Source organism: Stegodyphus dumicola, chromosome 2 (assembly GCF_044657685.1).
Source record: "Stegodyphus dumicola isolate Sdum_Otavi_A_Nest chromosome 2, ASM4465768v1".
Classification (NCBI taxonomy): Eukaryota; Metazoa; Arthropoda; class Arachnida; order Araneae; family Eresidae; genus Stegodyphus; species Stegodyphus dumicola.
The window spans coordinates 225,259,366-225,281,958 of NC_140769.1; the positions used below are offsets into that span (position 1 = coordinate 225,259,366).

The window sequence follows — 22,593 nt, forward strand, 5'->3', positions numbered from 1 at the left end:
ACAGCCCTTCTCGGTTAACGCTTCTTTGGGCTAAAAAAAAAAAAAAAATCCCTGCATATTAAGGCTAAATAGTGAAAATGTGATGATGATGTTTTCATACAGTGAGATGAAAAAGAAACATCCCCTGTGATGAACTGAATCCTAAAATTTAGGCTGTACTACTTATACCTCATACACAATAAGCACATTCAATTAAACATTTCAACATATTTAAATATAAATGGAAGTCCAACCTCTCTTCGGAGTAGCTGTGCCAACCATTGTTCCATGTAATATGGATACGACAACAACAACAACATATTTATTTTATAAAACATTTTATTTTCTTCAGGTGTGTTCTTTTTCTTTACACAGTTTAAACCGTATGCCATACTAGCAAAATTTCTTTCGGTACAAAATTAAATCATAATAGGCAATATAATAAAACATTCATCAAACAATAACAAAATAATTGAACATATAAAAGATTTCAAATAAAAATAAGCTCAAGAATTCGAAGGAGCATTAACCAGTAATAAATATTTGAAGGAATAGGTTCCCACGTTACGAGAAAACTAATCTAGAACATCAACATTACTATTCACAGAATAGTATTATTAAATACATATGGCACATAAAATCCAAATTATAACAAGATTATTCTTTATTAAACATATTAACTTCAGGGTAACATGTGAACCATTACCTTCGTCACAGAATTCAAAAAGGAAAACTAAGATTTAAAATACACACTGTAAATGGTCAAACAGTTCGCAATTAAAACACTTTTGCATTCCATTCATTTTTATTGTTAATAAATTATCAAATAAAAAAGATATACCGACCACAGTTTAGGCCAAATGTGATTGCTTTGCTCACTGCGCGATTTTAAATTGTAATCAGTATAATGGAAAATAAGGCCATTAGGTTGCATTCACATAGTGGATTAAATATCATCAATGTCAAAATCTAAGTTTTCTAAGGTCATAAAAATATTCACAGTACCAAACGCTTTTCGGATTAACGATTCTATACCACAGCAAATCACGAAATGCTTCTCTTGAGCGTATTTGATATCTCCTTCAAATTTCAGGCAACTTTTAATTGTCAACCAACATACTTTGCCAGTAGATTTCTTTAAGGGTTTATTTTTAGTGAAACAAAAGCTCTGTTACCGCCAACAAAACGTTTGACACTTCCATACTTTATTAATACACAGAAAATATTAATTAAACATAAAAAGTTTTCAGTCTTCTATGTCAAATGCGACACATTATCCTAAACCTAATACGTCATTTTCTAAACCTAACAACTTGTCATTGCCTTGTCTAGAATGTTTTAACAGCATTAGGTAAAGTTCAAGTACCTTTGAAAGCAGAATAACATAGTTCTACATAGTGAGGGGGTAGACTCTTTGAAAAAGCTAATGAAACAACCTACCTTTATCGCTTTTAATACTTCGGGCCCTTACTAATTATCATAGTCTGCCTAAACAAATATGGAGAAAGGAAAGGTTTATTTTATAATTATCAGCTTATTATATTTCTTTAAGATAGTCTGAAGGATACTTAATCTATATCAATGTATATCGGTGTTGTTCTCGTATACTTAACGTCAAGGAAGGAGGAAGAAGGAACTCCATCAAAGAACCCATCGGTTATGGTATGGTATATTTAATTATGGCAAAACGCGCGAGGGCTATCTTTCTAAGGGAGGGATGCCTTCGTGAAGGACTTTCTAAGGTAAACAAACTAGCTTGTATACACATTACACACGGGAAAAACCACGAAAACGCCCACACAGCTAGCCCGTTCGCCCGGATTCAAACCCGAGACCGAACTACCAGTGTTCAGCGACTTTATCACTCGGCTGGAACCTATCAGGAATCAGTTGCGAGATTTTATAATGTACACTCGTTACATTATAAAAAGGAGTATCTCATCATCATATACAACAGACTTCCGATTATTCGATGCCACCGAATAACAACAAAAATTGAACAAAACGTAAATTTATTACGGTATGAAAAGCAATTTAATAATAATAAAATTTAGATATAAATTAATAAAATTCTTTGCATTCGCAATTTTTAATCTAAAATGGTTGCAATTTTCATTTTATTCCAGTTCTCAGTTACCGAAGCGACATCGGTCCATACTAGAAATTATGCGCTAAAATTCCCACTGCAAAATGTCTCAAGATTTACATGAAAATATCGAATATGGATTCTCAAGAGATATTCACAGAAAACTTAATACATATAGCATTAAAGAGAAAAGCTTATCAAAAAATATTATGCCTTACCAGTGGAGAAATGGTTAAGACCACTGAATATTCGTAGTTAATCCAGGTTTAAGTTCGAACCTAGGTGAACAGGCTAGTTGCGTGATTGGTTTTCTCCACAAGTAACGTGAGCACCAGCAAGTTTCCTTTAGAAAGCCCCCCCCCCCCCACAAAAGCAACCTTCCTCTAAGGCAGATAGCCCTCTGGGCTCTGACATATTCAAATAATCTAACCTAAAAACGTTATGATTTTTCAAACCTAAAATTCCTCCTCAGTCAACGATGTCAATTACAGCTTCTTGATATAAGAATATTTCGTTCATTTAAAATGAAATATCAGAATGACACTGAATGATTTGGAAACGAAATCTGAAATAATGACATTCATACTCAATGTTTTAACTCATTGAACTTTAAAAGAAATTCAGGGTATGAAGTGACATTAAACATAATCAATAACTACTTTCAAAAAGCATAGATTTCATTAAAAGATGCAGCTTAATGTGATTTAATTTATCCATAATTAGTAAGAACTGCGAAAACAAGATACTATTGAAAAGTGAAATTTCAGAAGCAATACATTGTTTGCATGTGCAGAAAAGTTATTTTAACAAACAAACAAACAAAACAAGAAAATCATGCTAACTGTAAAACTAATATAAAGTACAATAAACTGAAATCTCTGCACCATAACTATAATATAGTGTAATAAAAGGAATGTGTAGCTGTAGTGGTATATTTTTATAGAACATAACTTTGTTCATGCGCAGTATAAATAAATCGCAGAGATTTTTATCTTTACAGAAATAACTGTTGAAAGATAAAGTTTCACGTACACAATCCGTCCGAACAAATTCAGCGTGCTGTCAAACACTTCCGTTAAGCTGAAGGATGTCAATCAGCTGAAATGTTTCGTCGGATGATGGAAGTGTGCGTCTCAAAAACAATGGTGGATTGGGCAAGAATATTTAGTGAAAGAACGGGAACGAATAATGCGTAACTATCCCATGTTGATGAAGCCCATGTTGCTGCCACAGAAGACCATCGTGAAAAAGCGGAATGAGGCTATTCGTGCGAATAGATGCTTCAGCATTCGATCTATAGTGGATCAATTCAACGCGAGTTACAGGACTGTAAAGGTAAGATCTAGGGTATTCCAAAGTGTGAGCACATTTGAGTTTCCAGAATGACGACGGAGGGATTAAAGTTGGAGCTTCAGAAGTCTCGTTCTATGCAGGTAAAGACAACCTCCAAAATTTTACACGGACGACATTCGTTTATTGGGCGCACAACAGGACAAAGGTCTGAATGTCTACACCACTTCTTCTAAAGAACAAATACTGTGACATACTCACCACGGATGCCTGTACATAATGATATGTGTTTCCCAGTAAATCCATTACTACCACCATCACCTACCAGTACAGTGTATAAAATGCATTAAATACAGTTATTTTCTGCAAACGGCTTTCAGTTGATTAACACATGCACAACAAAATCCCGACAATCCGATATTCAGTTAGCCAAAAAGCTCACCTGCCCTAAACAAATAAACAAAATAGCATGCAGTTGGGGATGTTTACAAAATTACTGATTAATGACATCAAGAAAAGTGCGTTAATGGGCACGATACGTAACTTTATATGAAAAAGGATAAACAACGGCGATAAAAATCGAAAAACTATAGTAAGCGATTTAAGATTTTTACATACTATACTTGTGTCTCTTGATTATCTAACTAAATAAAGAGTGATCACTACTTTCAAACTTCTGCCTAAATCCCTGACTAAAGTTTGGCAGCATCTCAGCCAACTTTCATGGAAGACGGGATTTTCATAATCAGATATTTTACTTTCGTATGTTCAAGCCTTACGATGATGCATCACCTTTTATGTCTGAAACGCCCCTTATTTTCCGCAGTGTTGTATTATATTCAAGTGGCTAATAAATAAGTTTAATGTTTTTATAATTTTAGATCAGAAATTTCTTTTCCCGTTCATTTAACACTTTACCGTTACTTGCACCCTGCATACGCTCAACTATCCAGAATTTTCATTTATCTCTCCTTTGTTTTTTCCCGAGTTTTTACTTTACTATTATTTTTCAATGTAAATATTTCATATATATATATAGAGCAACCCAACATTTACTTTTATCATATTTATTTACTGTTATCTTAGTTTCCATTTTTGAAAAGTTAAACATGAATTGAAAAGCTTGAATTAAAAATAATAATAATTTTACATTCATCACTCTATAATAACTGCAGTAAGAAGGAACAATTACAGTAAATCCTTGTCTTCAGTCTTTTAATATAATATAAAATACCGCTAAAATATATTTTATATTTTTTAAATATAAATAGGCACTGAAATATAATTAATATGAATCGCATTAACCAAATTCTAACCAAAAAGAAAACAAAAATTACTGAATAAAATAATAATAATAAAAAAACAGTATTTCTTTGTTAAAATGACCATCATATAAGACCTTGGTGGCATCTGATGTGTTCACTGCGGTGGCAGCTTCAACAAAGAAGTATCAAAGTATATTTGATGATGCTTACTTCTTCATTTTTCAAGAAATTTCAAATAAACTGGAACAACTGCATAATGGTGACATAGTTATAATTCAATAGAATCATCATTAATGGATGAAAAAAATTTAACCGCGATTCTAAAAACATGATTTCAGATCAGTTTTAAAACCCATTCAACAAATTAAATCTTTAATTGTTATATAAATTAGCATTTCACATTACACCCTTTGTTACTCTCCTCTCATTAATATACAAATTACCTTCAAAAAATTCACAGAATTTGTACATTTTTGAAAACTATGAAAATTAAAATAATTTATTCTACCTGTCCTTTTATCACCAATTATATAACTGTTGAAAGCAATGTTAAAACACTACACTTTCATAGTATTTTTTTTTTTTTTTTTAATGGATGATGTATAACAATGCAGATGACGCAGTCTCTGAACTGCTTTCCTTTTAAATTTTCAAGACAAAAAACTTAATCAATCATTAAAATTAAAATAATTCATGGATAAATTTCGGTCTGGGATACATTACTGCCAACTTTTGATGACATTTATTCGACGATTATTCCCCATGATTAGAAATGATGGGGCTACATGATGAAGCTTTTATTTTATAGTAGCTACATGCAGGGCCAATTAAGTGATCTTGGTCGTCGATTTTCAGAAAGCACCAGCATATTCTCAGAAAAAAACTTACTAAGATATATTTCGAACAACATGTTTAATTTATACGGAGTGCTGAAAATACTGAAATTCGAAACTAGCCACAAAATACAATTTTTACTTGATCACTTTTCTTGATCAGTTTCCAGTAATCGGGAATACAAATATACCCCTCAAACTAAAAATTAATGCAAAGAGTATAATTTGTCACACTGCACCCTGATATACTGCCTGCCGACTATTAACACCATACTGATTTCAGACAACATTACATGCGCATCATATGGTAGGGAAAAAAACTACTTTTTGAAGCCATCTTGTTTAAACTTTCACGGCTTTTTTTATCACAATAAAGATTTCACATTTTTTAACAGTTTTTTCCTTGGTATAATACTTTTACAGCAGACAATTCTTCATGAAAAATAAGATATATTGGACTCTTTTGTAGTATACCTGAAGACTTCTTACAATTATTGTTGCTTATAAAAAATACTACCATTAAAATTTTTGAAAATTTATTTTAATTACGATTTAAAGTACATAAGGATCAAAAAGACCAACAAGAATTTACTGCAAATATAAAAATGATATATCAAATTTAATAAATACAAATTATTATATAACAGCCACTGGGAAGGCACTGAGGTAATAGAAAATACAGAGGAAAAACAAAGGCACCCATATGGTTTAAACAATAGCACTGTTTTTGACTAAATTTCTGCAATGGTCCCGTTAACTAAATTTGGTAAACATAATTCTTATGCAAAAATATAATATTTTGTGAACATTTGAAAAAAATATTACACTAAATATTATAATAGATAATTACTCAAAGAGCTATCAAAAATTAAAACAAGATTTTAATATTCTCACACCAAATCACATTTCAAGAGAATACAAAATTCTACATCAAATTTGGCAAACCAGACCACTGCAACAGTTTAAAACATACTTATTTGTATGCTCCAAGCTAAGTGCATAAGTTGAATGCAATCTTTATCTTTCTTATGCAGTATTGCAAGAATTTTAACACTGTTGTAGAAAACAAGACCCCCCCCCCCAGCAAAGTCTACATATAGTCTATGTACAATAAATATTTTTAATTGTAAATAATTAGCAATATGACAGAAATTGCATACATTGGAAAATGCACAATAAAATGAAATATTATCATTCAAAAATTAAATTTTAAACTAAAGAATTTTTAAAAAGAATTTTAAAAATTTATGAATTTGGCAAATCAGTTTTATTCATTTTCTTATTATGATAAATACTAACCATAAGATGAAATTTATTTAAATGTAGTAACTTTAAAACATAGCAAACATTTTCTAGCAGGTTTTCTTCAACAATAGTAGTCCAAAACTGAATAGCACATTTTAGATTAAATGTTGTAATAATTTTACATATTTTATTAAAATATTCCCCAAAATACTGTTTATAAGTAATTTTAAATCTCATTATGATTTTGTATATTTTACTAAAATATCCCCTAAAAACTTGCCTTAAATATCTTATAATTAGGACTGCCTAACCTTATCATGAGCATGCATACTTTTTGTCCTCCCTAAAGAGATGTCATAATCTACCAATGTGCTGGGAAAATATAATGATGATCTACTAATGTAATAGATTGATAGCGCATGATTGACTCAAAAGCACACCACGAACTAGTGCTAATGGTCAACGGCTGGCCAGACTCATTACAGATGAATTTCAATATCTACATTCCTTTACAAATGTGCATAATATAAATTACAACAATACATATACAAATTATAATAGGAACAACACAAATTTTGCATGAAACCTGTTTCTGCTTTCAATGTAGTCTACATTGCTGTCTCACTGCCTATCTTTTGAATGATGAGTACTACAAATGACCTGCTTTAATGGTATATACATGTTTCATGATTGAATGAGACTTTTGAATAATAAATATTAATGGAGTTTTCTTCCCCCAAACATGAAATTTTATTATACTTTAAAAACGGAAACTAATTTGAATACTATTTACATTATTTCACAAATGTTCTTTGGTTAATTAAAATAGATTTGCTCATTTAAATGGTGATAATGAACATATCTTTGAAATTGAATGATATGTTTAAAAATGCATTAGCTTTAACTAATATTAAATGTTCTTCTAGTAACAAACACTCTGAATTTTAAATTTCAATTTTCTTAGTTAATACTAATAATTATTACACACAATGTACTCATTTTCTCATATCTGCATGGCAGAAATCCAAAACAGAAAAAGTGTAAAACTGAGTTTTATACATTCATATTTTACAGAAAAATGAAGAATTATTTTACTTCCGAACTTCTTTTTAATAGTTTTAAATTTATTTTTACTAAAATACTTCTCAACTAAATTTGTTTAAATTAATATCTGTAAATTTCATTCATATAAACTTAAATACTTCACTAATAAAAAAGAAGCCATAAAACCAAGCAAATTTTGAAACTTAACTGAATTATATTCTGTCCTACAAAGTAGTTTCCTTATGTATTCATGCATAGAATTTTGACTTAATGCATGCATCTTCAATATGCCTATAACCCTCTGTAATATGGCCTAAACATCCTATAAAGGATTAAAACAACAATCCTTCCTTCACCACTATCAATTAAAAAAATTATAAAGTTCCAAATTTGACAAAAAAATTAGAGATGAAGGATTATTAAAAGTTTCATTTCTATTAAAAACATATTTGGAGTATGTTCTGCAAGTTCAAAGCCTTATAAGGTATGAGAAACAATCAGTTCTCATTTCTCCACTGTTAGATCATTTGGGCTGAAATATTTTCTCAGCAATCTCAAATATTACAACAAATGTTGCACTGATTGCCTGATCAGGGATATTAATATTCATTGCATAATCTACTTCATATTAGAATATACATATTATTTTCATTGCAATTCTTAGTGACTTAAATCACAATGCCTGCTGCTTTGACTAACAAAATTACGAATCAGACTACCATGTCCTAAGATCCTAAACAAACTGATAACACTTGCATTTGTCGTAAAAACAACCTTGTATTTAGCGTTTTTACGATTTTGATTGTCACATTAGCGTGTTTCTCTTCTAGTCTACTGACATTTGTATTTCAATAAACAAGCTTTCAACCTGCCTTCCAGTCATGATGCAAGTATTAAACTGTTTGATTGGTTAATTGATTATGGCAAAGCTCACCAAAGTTTTCTTCTTTGGAAGGCATTTCTTTATGGAGAATTTTCTGATGAAGAATTTCAATTGGTTCGCATTACACATAGAAACTCGCTCATTTCACTGATAAATTAACAGCATTCAATGACCCTATCCATTTTACTAATAGTAGGCAACCGATTGCAGGCATGCTATCTACAAATGCGGATATTAGCAGATTTAAAAAAAAAAAAAAAAAAAAAAAAAAAAAAAAAAAAGATTCACTTGAATAAACATTCAAAATTTAGTTGAACTTGTCAGATTTCTGTTTGATCAACTTAATATAGACCTCAATGAAATCTAAAATTTTAGATTAACATACATAAAATATCAGGAAGAAAAACAGATATTAATATTAATGAATATGAAAATTTCAAAAATAATTTATTACATAATGTTCTGAAATATAAATATAAAATTAAATTCTAGGGAGAAAATTATTGTAAAACTATATTTTCTAATAATTCTATATAAAATAAATACCAGATCCCACAATACTTATTTTTTTAAAATACAAAAGTATTAACAATTTGATCATTATTCCTTTAAATTTATTCACTGGATCTCGGTCTCTAAGCCCAGACTAGTTTCAAATATATAATTGCATTAACATTAATTACTACTTTTATAAAATTAGCACAGGAAATAAGAATAGAATTATATTTATAATATATATAATATTTAAATGCACATTTTTATGTAATAAACATATAGAAACAGTAATTATTTTATGCAACCTTAAAAATACATAAGTTTCTGTTTCAAAGATTTCTTAAAGTGACTGCTGCTTTGATTAAAAAAAAAAATTAAAGAAACACTATCATTTTTCTTTAGCTATTCATACATATGGAAAAGTTTGAAACTAAATCAAACTTGCATGAATTGTTCGTCTCATAATGAAAAGTTTCAGTTCATTTAAAAACCAATGATTTTAAGATATTTTATAATTCTGGATATTCTCATACCCCACCTCCAAAAATAATATAATTACAAACTTTCTTTCTCAAGTAGTTTTTATATCATAAGATTTTTCATACAACAATCTCCTAAAATAAACTTTTTTCTATCATTACTTTATTATATTTAAAAACTTAAAAATTACAACAAAAATGTAAATAAATTCTAAATATATTTTTAAATACAATACTGGTATACTGTAAAGCTAGTACTGATTATCTGTCTTCCTTCTCATATAATCTTTTACTTATGTTTATTATACTAAATACTTCAACTTAACATTTCAGGATATATTACATACCTTCCTTTAACACTTGATTGCTCACACTGTTGTCTAGATAATAATATTCATACAAAGTTTCAAGTCAATTAGATAATAGTCATCTCTCAAACAAATCAATAATAAGAATCCTTAAAAGTACCAATTTAAAAAGGTTTAATAAAATCTAGGCTAAGAATTAATCCTAGAAGTTTGAGATTTAAAACATAAAATTATATGCTTAAAATAAGTTGTTCAAAATAGAAAAGCCAAGCAGTAAGGAAAAACATGCCTATGATATAACTGCATCACATGTGAATATAACATAGTAACTTTTGCTCTTATTTAATTAAGAAAATTATTCAGGATGAAATGTATATTTTTTTGCCAGATTCTTGGTATATAAGACTTGCAAAAAAAATTCCTACAAGTAAAGTAGTAAAACTTCAGTTTTATTAGAGCATAAATATTGAAAAAATAATATTTCCTTCACGGTATTAATATTATCAAAAACTTTTCTAATTATGTTACAAATTGGTATAAGCATTTTGCATATGCAGTTTTTACATTAACTTGATTATTAGTTTGGCAGTTTTTACACAGGGTTCGTACACATTTCTGCACACAGAAATTAAGTACTTTTAAGAATCATTAATGAAAGAATTAAGGATTTATGAGCAAATGAGAACTGAATAAATTCAGTTAAAAATATTATCTATAACTGAACTTCAATTTTATAATACCATCCTAAAAATAAACAGATCCGTAAGTAAGATGCATTATTATTAAACATAATTTAATTAACATAATTATTAATAAATTTGAGAATAAACTTTTATGAAATTTATCAAGTAGCATTTAATACTTTACACTTATAATAGTTGGACATATTTGAAAGAAGATAAGTGACATTTTATTTACATTTTACTAACAGTTAGCTTGATTTTTTTTATGTCTCATTTTGTCATATACTTGCTCAGTCTAGAGGTTTAGTAAACAGCAGATAGATTTTTGTGTCAAGCAGCACAGGTTAAAATGAGAAGTAAAATCATAATCACCACGATTCATAATTCATAACAGATTATATACTTTAAGGTTCGAATAAGCCATTAAGAACCAGATGTGATAAGTTGTTTTGTATTATTTTAAGTGACACTATATGCAAAGAATATGTTTTGCATTAATTTTTACATTTTTATGTTTTATCTTGTAACCATGGTAAGTATTAATGAAAGGCAAAAGCTTGCTTTAATATGCAGATATAATTTATAAGGGTAAACAGTTAGTTATAAATAATTAAATTAGGTAGTCCAGCGCTGGCCTCCAGAATCGTACCTCGAAATTTCTAGGGTTATGGAGCAATAACCAGAGGCTCAAGCATGGTTGAAATAGGTTGAAACCCCTTTGGACAGGTTGTTTCTAACCGCCTTATCGCCAGTTCTACAGAACATCACAGATTATCGAACCCTCTGAAGGTCTTGATGGGGTTTACTATCATGTTAACCTTTCTGTCCAATTTAGCAAACAGATGGAATTGCCGTGCTACTTGAAACAGTTAACTCTTGAAATAATTAATAATGTCTCTATGGACGATGTCCACATGTATACGGATGGCAGTAAACTTGTTAATGACAGTTCTGGCAGTGACATTTATATTAGATTTTGGGATTAAGAAATAAGAATTCAAAGAAGAAAACCAGACTTCTGCTTAGTATTTCGAAGTGAGCTTATTGCAATTCTGCAGGTTCTAGACTCCATCATGTGGCTTCCTCAGTTAAAAGATATCTGGATCTTTTCGGATAGTAGAAGTGCCGTCCAGCACTTGGCTGATTGGCATAATTTGAGGGATAATACAAGTGCAGACATCCTCAGGAAACTAAAACAACTTTCCTTTTTAACCAGATCCACTTTCAGCGGATTCTGTCCCATGTTGACATTGCTGGAAATGAAATTGCAGACAGCTTGGCTAGAGCTGGTGCTAGCAAGACCACAATGCCTGCCGCTCCTCTTACTTATATGGAACTATTTTCTAAATGTAAGGCAAAGAATAAGGCCGTCTGGATGGTCCCACCAATGCACCCATGGTATCAGAGTAAGTGGCTTGGTGGCTTCTTGGTTCAGAGCAGGAATAGATGAGATCAAACTGCACTTACTAGATTGCTTAGTGGACATCTGCAATCAATGACTTTTGTCGGTGGTAATAAACACTTTGAAATATGCACTAAGTGTTCTATTGCACAGGCCTCTCCTGATCACATTTTATCTTGTCTGGGGCTTACCAGACAGGATCTGATACAAGACCCCCTTTTTGTACTGGACTCTTTTAGGGTGAATGGGCTCATGGACCTGATCTAGCTCTGCTGGTCACGGAGAATGAGTTGTTGAGAATGTTGATGAGAAACAACAACAAAAGCAATAACAAATTAGGTAGTTAGATAACCTTAGTCATTATGGATTTAGATGGCCACTTAATGCTTTATCTCCTAACTTGTCAACCTCTTCACAATGTGCCAATAAAGGTTTACTTGATCTGGGAAAAGTTAAATAGTCCCAAACCCCCCAACAGATGCCAAACAAATTAACGCTACATCTGAAAGCAACTACAGAGTCAGACAAAGGTTTAAATAAGCCTCTTATTTAAAAAGGACTTAAAATATAAAGTCATGTTCTTGTGCTAACAAAATCAATAATATCTCATGGTGATGTAATTAAACAAGAAGAGTAAAATTCAAACTAAAAATGTGAACTAGTTGGTCAACAACTATACAATTTAATTTAAATTTAAGCTGGCTCAGTAACACTATCGTCAAAATTCAAATGTCAGCAGCAATAACGCAAAGACGAGTAATTACTTATTATTAGAAGTGACAGGAACTAATGCAGCAAGCAAGCTCAAGTCAGAAACACACTCTATCTTACACTCCAAAAACCCCAGTTTAAAAACAATCTAAGTAATTTGCATTCTGATGAGAAAATAGAAATGGGAAATTACAGTACAGGCTGAAATTATAAACAACTGTGTAATTTACATGTACATGCATATCCTTAAAGAATAATTTTCTTCTCTTTGTGTATTCAATTTCCTTCTTCAACACATTTCCTTTTCATTTTAGAATTTTAAGATTTAATTAAAGATTTATGTTTTTCTAAAGAAACTAAATGCATTTAGGAAGTATAGAAAAAGCTGCCAATTTTATTTCTTTAGTAATACGAACATTCAGAAGAAATATGAAATATATATGGTAAGGGCCGGTTACAGAGCTGGTGTGGCAGAATTTTTAGAATTTAGTGACACACCAAATAACGAAATCTAGAATCAGCAAAACTTTTAGAATTTAGAGCAGGCATTGGAAGCAGAATTTAGGATCTAAAGCGATAGCAACAGGTGGAAAATGCCTAGTACCAGGCTTATGTATGATGCATTGAGACATATAAGGTGAATCTTTTAAATTGTCAGTGTTAATTTCTTTATTAATAGGAAAATTCCTTTCTGCAATGCCTGTCCATGTGATGAGATTACAAGCACTTTTCATATTTTCCCTGCTTGTGTCTAGTGAAAAGTAAAGAAAGTAAAGGAAAGATAAACACATTAAGAAAATGATTCTAATATCAGAAGTAAAAAATTCAAATATTATGTTTTCATTGTTCTTATAGAATTTTTCTCCAAAGAGTAAGAAATTCATCACAAACTTTCTGTAAAATACATCCATTACGTGACCATGGAGACATTTTTCATTTCGTCATATTTTCTGGAATCTTCTAGAATCGTGATTCTATAAATCTTGCCTTCAAATCCTTCTAAACTTTCCACACTGCAATGTCTAAAATCCTAATTACCCCTACCAATTCTGTAACAGCAAAAAGACAGAAATATTTTGAAAACAAAATCAGAGGGAAAAAGTATAGAATTAGTTTTATAGAGAGAACTGATGCATATTCTGAGAATTATGAATATTCGGGGACAATTATATAGGAAAAACTCTTATCATGAAAAAATTAAAAAGATATTTTTAATTAATTACATAGCTATTTTTGCTTCTGCTAAGAGCTGTTTCGTAAATTGTGCTTTATAGCATTATACCTTGTTTATTTTTCAGATTCAAAATATTGTATAATAAGTGGCCAGAATGGAACTTTATTATATGACAGCAAAAATTAAAAATGTTCTGTTTTAATGCTATTTTTTAAATATAATTTCAATATATTACCATAATTTTAATGAAATTTATCAATATTACAATGTTTTAAATAAAACTGTCGAAAAATTCCCAGATCTCGGAATTAAAAATATTCTGTTGAAATTGATCTTAAAAGTGCCAAAATATTGATAGGTCGCCAAATTTAGAACTGTTTCATAAACAAATTCACATCCGCAAAAGCGAAAAGTTGTTTAACAGCTTTTCATTTGAAAAAAAATAATTTTGAAATGCTTACATTTCACTTCTTTCACTATGAAACTTGAGTATCCTATCATTTATATTAGAAATAGGAACAAATTATAACCCATGAACCCATTCAAAAGATAAACATATTTGTCAGTCAATCGCTAAGAATATTCCTCCAAAATGCTAATTTACATTCAAAATGGCAGTCGTACAAACAGATAGAAATTTCAGATGATTACAATTAAGGGCCTTCTGCCGATTTTGGCCAAAATTAAAAACTTTTAAGAGCCAAATATCGATTCCAAAAAACCTAAGGACTTTTAACTACTTGCGCTACAACTAAACTTTACGGTTGTGGCGCTACAATATAACAAGTGGTAAAGTGTCTTTCTTGGCTGTGACTAAAAAGTGAGTTAAACTCAATTCGGGAGATTAACAGTATTTTTATCTCACTTAGCTGTTTAGAGGACTATTTGTTTAATCCTTTTCTTGGTTTAGACTACTTTTTTGTTTCTTTTCTTAGTTTAGGTTTATTTGATTACAGCAAAAACTCAAGGGCTAAATGCCTAAGTGGAGAGATGTTTCATTTAGGACTTTTTGAGGGAAACTGGTTTGTATACATGTTACACATGGGGTAAACCCTGAAAATGCTCATGCAGCTGGCCAATTTGCCAGGATTTGAAGCACAGAATGAACTACCAGTGTTCAGTGACTTTACCACTTTGCCACTGGTGTTCTTGTTCCTTTTTTTAATGTTGTTATTTGTTGTTTCTTTGAGTGATAGCTTGTTTTTGATGATTTTAATGTCAAATGAGAAGCAAATTCTACAACAGCATTTGATTTCTGAAGATTCCATGTGGTTTTTTTGATTATGGGAATTAATTGAAAATTCTGTAGTACATTTACCATTAACTTCTAAGTTAAACCTTCTTTATGTAATAAATTTATTTGTTAAAAGAAAGACCACCTAAACTGCACAAGAAGTTATTTCCTTACAATTTAAATCTGTACAAAAATATCTTACAGTTTAAACATAAGGTTAGGCTGTTGTCATATGTCATGCCCAATGGTTGGTTGAGCCCATTTAAAAGCTACTCCAGTATATTAGCTACCATTACAGTTTTCGAAATTGTTGATATTTGTGGTTTCTGTGGCTAGAGCACCATTGCATTCCAATGGATTTATTTAACTGATCAATTTTAACCACTTGCACTACGACTAAACTTCACGGTTGCAGTGCTGTGAGCTACAATATAACAAGCCGTAAAGTGTCTCATTTATGCCGTTCCGTGTCTGCGAGTGCGATCCAGAGGTGTAACTCGAGAAATAAACAATCTTGTTGTTAGGCGACGTGTGCACCATGTTATTTTCATTTTTGCTATAAATGCCTATCGACATGGTGTTCACGTCACTTGCGGTTTGAGACAAAAGCATCTCGACATGCGTGCCACGTCTTTTTAGCACGTTAAGGATTCTTAAGGACCATACGAACCCTGTTACATTAGTTTGATAACCTGTATGCAATTTTTATAAAGTACTTACTTGGAAACATAAAAACAAAAATATAGAAAGTAAACTGACAGAACCATAAAACAAAACAAACAATAAGCCATGTAATCTCTGAAATAAGATATGAACAATATATTTTTTTTTGCAAGTCACAACAAAATCAGCAACAACTTCTGTTTTGTGAATCATTTTTTACATGCAACAACATTTTAACTTTCATTAACATTGACACAAAGTAACATTATACATACAGATTCACTTAATTCCACATCAAAAATAGATCATTTTCTGAAATTAATCTTTTTTAGAAATTTACTTTGAATTTATTGGATAGCTGTATGTGTATGCATAGAAAACAATATAATAAAAACAGCTTAATAACTTTCAAAGATCGTTTAAAGATTTTATGATTCTTTACTAAAGTGAAATTTTGCTTTGAGTAAGTTTTCCATTATTTCCAAATGATGTTGCCATATAAGAAAAAATGTGTAAATATGTATCTTGGAAACTGTTGCTCCCATATTTTGATATAATGTGTAAATACTTTACATCGGAATAGTAGTTTCTGTGTGTTATAATAAAATATACTACACACTTAACCATAAGACAACTTCTAAAATTTAAATGATATAATTGTTAAATACTTTACTTCATAAGAATCACCGCAGTATTTTTCTACAATATATCAATAATAAATCGAAGAAAAATTGTTCCTTCTGAGACTGTTCTTGATTACAACGTAATTATGTAAAACTCAAGCAGTTTTTTTTACTGAAAGGTTTTAAGCTTAAAGGTAGAATAGTGAAATGAATCCATCAAATATGAATTTTGAGCTCTGTTCTGACAGTAAACAAGTTTATATGATATGAACAGAATTCACAAGAAAAACTCAAATTTGGGGCATGATACATATCCATCTATGAGAAATTTTCAAATTAAAATAAATCAAAACATAAATTAATTCCTAAAAAATCTCAGGAAATATAGTAATAACCATGTACATTTATATCCATTATATACTAAAACTGTATACAGATGTTGTCTTTCTGAGAAATTGCATATCTAAGATAACTTACATCGGAATAGTTATTATTATAAGTTTTATTTTATGCTAAGTTTTTCTTAAAACTGTTAAGTGAATAATATTTATAAATGGGAAAAAAAATCACATTTAAAGCCCACCCCCTTCCCCCCCAAAAAAAAATTGCAATGTTATAGCTTCAGAGTACAATCTAACATCTGGATTTATTACAAAAATTTCAAAAACTAATTTTAATATTATTTAAAAAAATTACAAATATTAAAAAACATATGATTAAAAATAAATTGAAATACGATCTAGATATGAAGATTTCAATTCAAAACTTGATGCAATCATTCTGTTAGACTAATCTGCTAAGTTAAGCAGTTTAGCAGATGGGCCTTACAAGTTTAAGAGTTAATCTCTCAGAATTAAAGCTATAGAATACAAGTATTTCATACTTTAAAATGTGCTGTTCAAAATTTCAAAAAAACAAGGTAATTTCAAAAATCACTCTCTGCTTATAAAAATAGTCATTGAATGAAATCTGCTTCCTACTTCATTTAAGTTTGTCAACTTCCTTTTCCAGCAACATCCTCAATAACTTCAAAAACACAATTTTTATAAATTTAATGCTTTTACTTTCTCTTTTCAGCTACCTTCATCTAAACTTTGTAGAATTTAAAATAAACACACATTCACACACATACATACGAATGTAATGAACTGTCAAAAAGTACTTTTGAAATTAATGTGATGAATTGCAACTGCAATTTCAATAGATAAACTGTTTTGGCAGCCCTTGAGCATAGATTTATTACATGTTATCAGTCATACAGACAGAAAATAGAAAAATTAAAGTAAGTAATTTAGAAATGTGATGAATCACTTGAGAAGTGCTTCATTATAACCGCCAAATGAAATCTTTGCTGATAAAACAAAAAATGAAGAGAAAGGGATAAACTTAATGAATCAGAAGCTACTCACAGCTGTTTTGCCTCCAAAAAAAAAAAAAAAAAAAAAAAAAAAAGCTTTGTTATAAAAAAACAAAACAAAACAAAACAAAAAAAAAAAAAAAAAAAAAAAAAAACAGGAAATATAAAGCATCCTCATTTGCTTAATATGATAAATATTTTAATAAAATAGTGAAATAACATACTTTGATAAACACTTTAACTCATGCAGTCATTTTATAAATAATTACAGAAAATTGGTCACTTTTCAGAGATGGTCATTTTAGGGAAAAAGGTCACTGAAAAAGATTCATCATATTTCAATCAAATCAGTAACTAAATTTTGAATATTAACTGCTAAGCAGGAAATAGTACATTAAAAATATAATGATAAAAAAGAAGAAAAGAAGGAAGGAAAAAGGAAAGAAAATCTTTCATTAAATCATTTTCAGGTATAACAAATAAATCAAAATACACTTTAAAAAGTAAAAATTGACAACAAACTTTCATAAAATTATAATCTTTATCACTATCTTTATTAAAATATCATTTTTGCCACTTATAGAACAAATATACAAACATAAATTTTGCTTTCTCAGATTAATAGCAGCAGGTTTATAAGATATGTATGCGTCTGCTTATACGATTAATCTGACATAAATGTACCCAAATTTTTGTATAATTAACTATTTAATATTTAATTCTAATGAAATCCTAATGTCAGATATTTTTCAGCTTTCAAGATTATTTGTTATTTCTTGTGATTAAGCATTAAGCTTTTGAAAAAATATACTCCATGAAACATATTTATTTCACAAATTATAAGAATTTATAAAAACTTTAGTTGAAGAAATTAAGTTGTAATATCCCATAAAATGTACTAATACTACGCATTAATTATGTATAATATAGGTGATTATGGAAAAATATTTACATGTTCAAAAAATAATGAAATCAAGAAAAGGCAAGTATGAGATTTATGACAATATACAAATTCAAATAGTGACACACACTATTTGAATGTTTCTCATTTCCTAAGTAAGCTTTTAATACATCATAAAAGTTTTATATATCTTGTAGAAAACTACACGCAGAAAGCTTTCAACGAACACATTGGGTGGAATTAGTTGCATGTGTAGCTAAAATAAATTCATTTTTAAAATGCTAACAGAGTATTATCTCTTAGCACAATTTGAATATAATAATGATAAATATGCTTAAATATATAACTAAAAATATCACAAATAAAGTAATTTTTATTTTCAAACAAATAATTGCATAGATAAATTTTCAGCAAAACATAACTTAGTTATCTCCTAATGCACCTAGTTTGTACTTATTCTTTTGCTGCACCGGGTTAGCTTTCATTACATCATAGTGTTAAGGATGACCAACTTTAAATTTTAAAACATTTTCTAAATTTTCAGAAATTTCATTAAAATTTAAATAGATTCCCTCTAATGTATAAGGACAAATTTCAAACTTTTATATTTCAAATGTTTGTTTTTTCTCATCTAAAATACGAAGACATCCATTCTACATTATTATGATTTATCTGACACTCACAATACACTTTGTATTCAAGGAGAATACATTCCAAACTTCATAAGTAATTTAAGTAATTATGCAAAAGAATTACTTATTAACATTTGAAATCTTTTAGAATTTATCCGTGAAATAATCATATGGGAGGGAGGGGGTAGTTTCAGCCTTGCAGTAACTTTAAAACTGTTTTATATTATTTTATTTCTAACTGTTTCTTGAAAAATATTTCAATATAACAATAAACTGCTAAGTTGAAAACTCTAAAAAGTAATTTCTTAGAATCCTTCCAAAAAATATTAATGACTGCATTCAATAAAACAAGAAAATAGCAATAGTTTGATGTAATCCTACATTTTTAATCTATAAGCAAAAACAAGCACAATTAATTATTATCACAAATATATTACAGGAAAAACATATCTGTATTTGAATCACAAAGGGAGTTGGTGTGTGTGTGTGTATTATTCACATACAAGTGATGAAATAATAATAATTTATATCTATCATTATACTTTGGATTTTGAAGGAAGAAAGAGTTAATTTTCCACAAATCCACTTAGTTTTTCTCGTTACATAATGTGCCATTTGACATATGGTCATGGAATAAAATTCATACCTATCTCACAAAATATATAAAAATGTAAAATATTAATTTTCAGTTTTACCACTACACCAAAACAGTTTTCTTCTTCCCCAAAAAATCTGTTGTGAATTTGACCAAATTGACATAATTAAGATACAGTTTACCAACTTGAATTCTTTTCATCTTATAGAATATATATTAGACATCAACCATGAATACCATTATACAATATAATTTTTTTTCAATAATAAAATTAGTGATAATTATTTTTGTCAGCTTCTTTAAAATAAAAGATCAGTTTACATGGTTATATAGTGGATATGAGGGATTTTTGATATTTTTATGAAAAATCATTGAAATACGATAAGTTAACAGTATAATTTGTAATAAAATTTGGCAAATATATTTTGTAACAATTTTGCCAATAAAGAACAAATAATAAATTATTTACATACAAGTCACTTTTTCATACACAATAAAAGTTTCCCAACAGAGAAAATACCTTTAAATACATCAATTTGCTAAAATTATGTCAATTCATTTTCCCACCTATGACTGCAGATACTAACACTTCATTGCCATTCATTAGAAATAGCAATAAGTACCACATTGGGAAGGAGGAGGAAGCACATTAAACAACCATAAATTAGTTAATATTACAGCAAAGTTAATGGGAAAAAATATAATGAATTGTTTTTAGAAAAATTAATCATTTAAATGACAAAATAAATATAATACTAACAAGATAAAACAAAAATAAAATTTAATCCTACAGTAATGATACACAAATTTCCAATAACATGAAAAGGTAAATAAATAGTTCAAAACATATTCTCAAGTAAATAAATAGCTGAAAACATAACAGTTTGAAATATATTTGGAAAAATACATTTTTATCACTTACTTAAAAAAAAAAAAAAAAAAAAAAAAAAAAGATGAAGTTATTGGTATCATATATAACCTTAATTATATACTAAATAGAGTAGCATACTCAGATATTCATGTAGTTATAATGATGTATAATCAAATTTCCTACATTTAGCATATTGAAGTATTTAAAAGTCAATTTTCCGTTTCGTACCCGCATATTTCCTCTCGACAGTACAAGATACATAATCCTAGGGCTAACATTCCAGTTGGTCATCCAAATATTTTATAAAATTGCAAATAAATCACCAGTGCAACATTGCATCCCTAAAAGATATGCTACTACAAAGTGACACTTGGCCTTGACTACCAATTCAAGGCTTTTGCTTAGGGTACCAAAATATGACACTCGGAGAATGGCAGTCAAGTAGTACGCAAAAATGCAGGATCCACTGAAGCCACTTTTGCAGTCAAAAATGCATGCATGCAATACAGAAGAGAAGACAGCACCTGGCACTCAACTTCCTAAAGACACAAAAAGTATTAATTTTTAAAACATTTCCTTAGATTAAAAGACCTGCTAATGACTTTTTCCCCTTTAAAGTTTACTTTTACATTTGTTACAACAGTGCTCAAAACATTCAGCATTGTTTTCTCATAAACTGATGAATAAAACAATAAAAACAATAAATTTATTTAAGATAATAAATACACAGTATCATAACACCTAAATACAAAGTAAAAAATCACATATGAATGGAAAAAAAAAACTGCATTTTAAAATAAAATTGAAATTACATGTGTCAATATAATTAAAGGAAAAAGTATATACAAAAACAAAAGCAGACTGTTAATAAAAAATATAATCTTCCCTAATTCATACACATATATCATAATGTACTTCCATGATCACATTAACCCTCTCGGTAGTAAGACATCTTTATCAGGTCATGAGATTTTTTGTCACTAAGACATTTTGCTTTCTTACTTTTTTAACAATGTAAATGTCATTTTAATGAAAGTAAGTTTATGAAAATACAGACTAAAATTTCTAATTATACAAATTTAGCCAATAAATGTTATTTAAATACAGGTCTTTATGACAGATCCAAAAGCATGCATTGCTCAGAGGGTTAAGGTCAGTGACCAGATTTAAGGGAATAAGTTCCATTCTTCTACCAATATAATCATAATAGAAATAAGATCTTTATGAGAATTTCATCACATAACAACTTCCTCAGCTGTGTTTAAAAGGCCCACCAGTGGCCGAGTGGTAAAATCACTGAACACTGATAGTTCAATTTGGAATTTGATTCCGGCAAACAGAGCTAGCTGGTCACATGGGTGTTTTCATGGTTTACGAGAGAGTACATTTATCATTGAATAAACCTTTAAAAATCCTTGCCCAGGTTTATAAGACTTTGTCTAGATATCTCTGGTGAACACTCAAACACAAGCAAGGGAGTAACTACATTGTTCTTTATTTGCTTTCTCACACTGACATATCTCTGTTACCAAGATGATCATACTACCCAATGTTTGTGAGAATATTTTCTGTTTCTAGTTCCCTGCAGATGTAAATAGGTTTAGAATCAAGCATTGAAATGAATCCCATATCATCACTGAAGATAACATAGGCCTGTTATTATAGATGTTGACATTCTAAGCACCAATTCAAGTGAATTCCTTTTTGCTACAGGATCGTGAAACACAAACCTTAGTTTTTCAGACACAAAGGCCTTTCTCAGTAAGTTTTAGTTTATATTAGCTTTAACAAAAGTTTCCTGCCACTGCAAATATCCTCTGTCAAACAGCTCACATTCTCA

General features: G+C 29.4%; 1 protein-coding gene and 1 long non-coding RNA gene across 2 annotated transcripts in view; one reads left to right on the top strand and one right to left on the bottom strand.

Moving 5' to 3' along the window:
- LOC118191408 (uncharacterized) overlaps nucleotides 1–3,195 on the top strand; it is a 74,711-nt gene extending 71,516 nt beyond the window's left edge. Inside the window, exon 3 of the long non-coding RNA XR_004758587.2 lies at nucleotides 3,066–3,195. This is a non-coding gene — a long non-coding RNA (uncharacterized LOC118191408). The remainder of the gene's footprint in view (nucleotides 1–3,065) is intronic.
- Nucleotides 301–22,593, bottom strand: part of Syn2 (Syntrophin-like 2) — a 115,378-nt gene continuing 93,085 nt past the window's right edge. Inside the window, exon 16 of the mRNA XM_035362205.2 lies at nucleotides 301–21,292. Coding sequence (XP_035218096.1) covers nucleotides 21,191–21,292 — 102 coding nt within the window. The 3' untranslated portion in view covers nucleotides 301–21,190. The remainder of the gene's footprint in view (nucleotides 21,293–22,593) is intronic.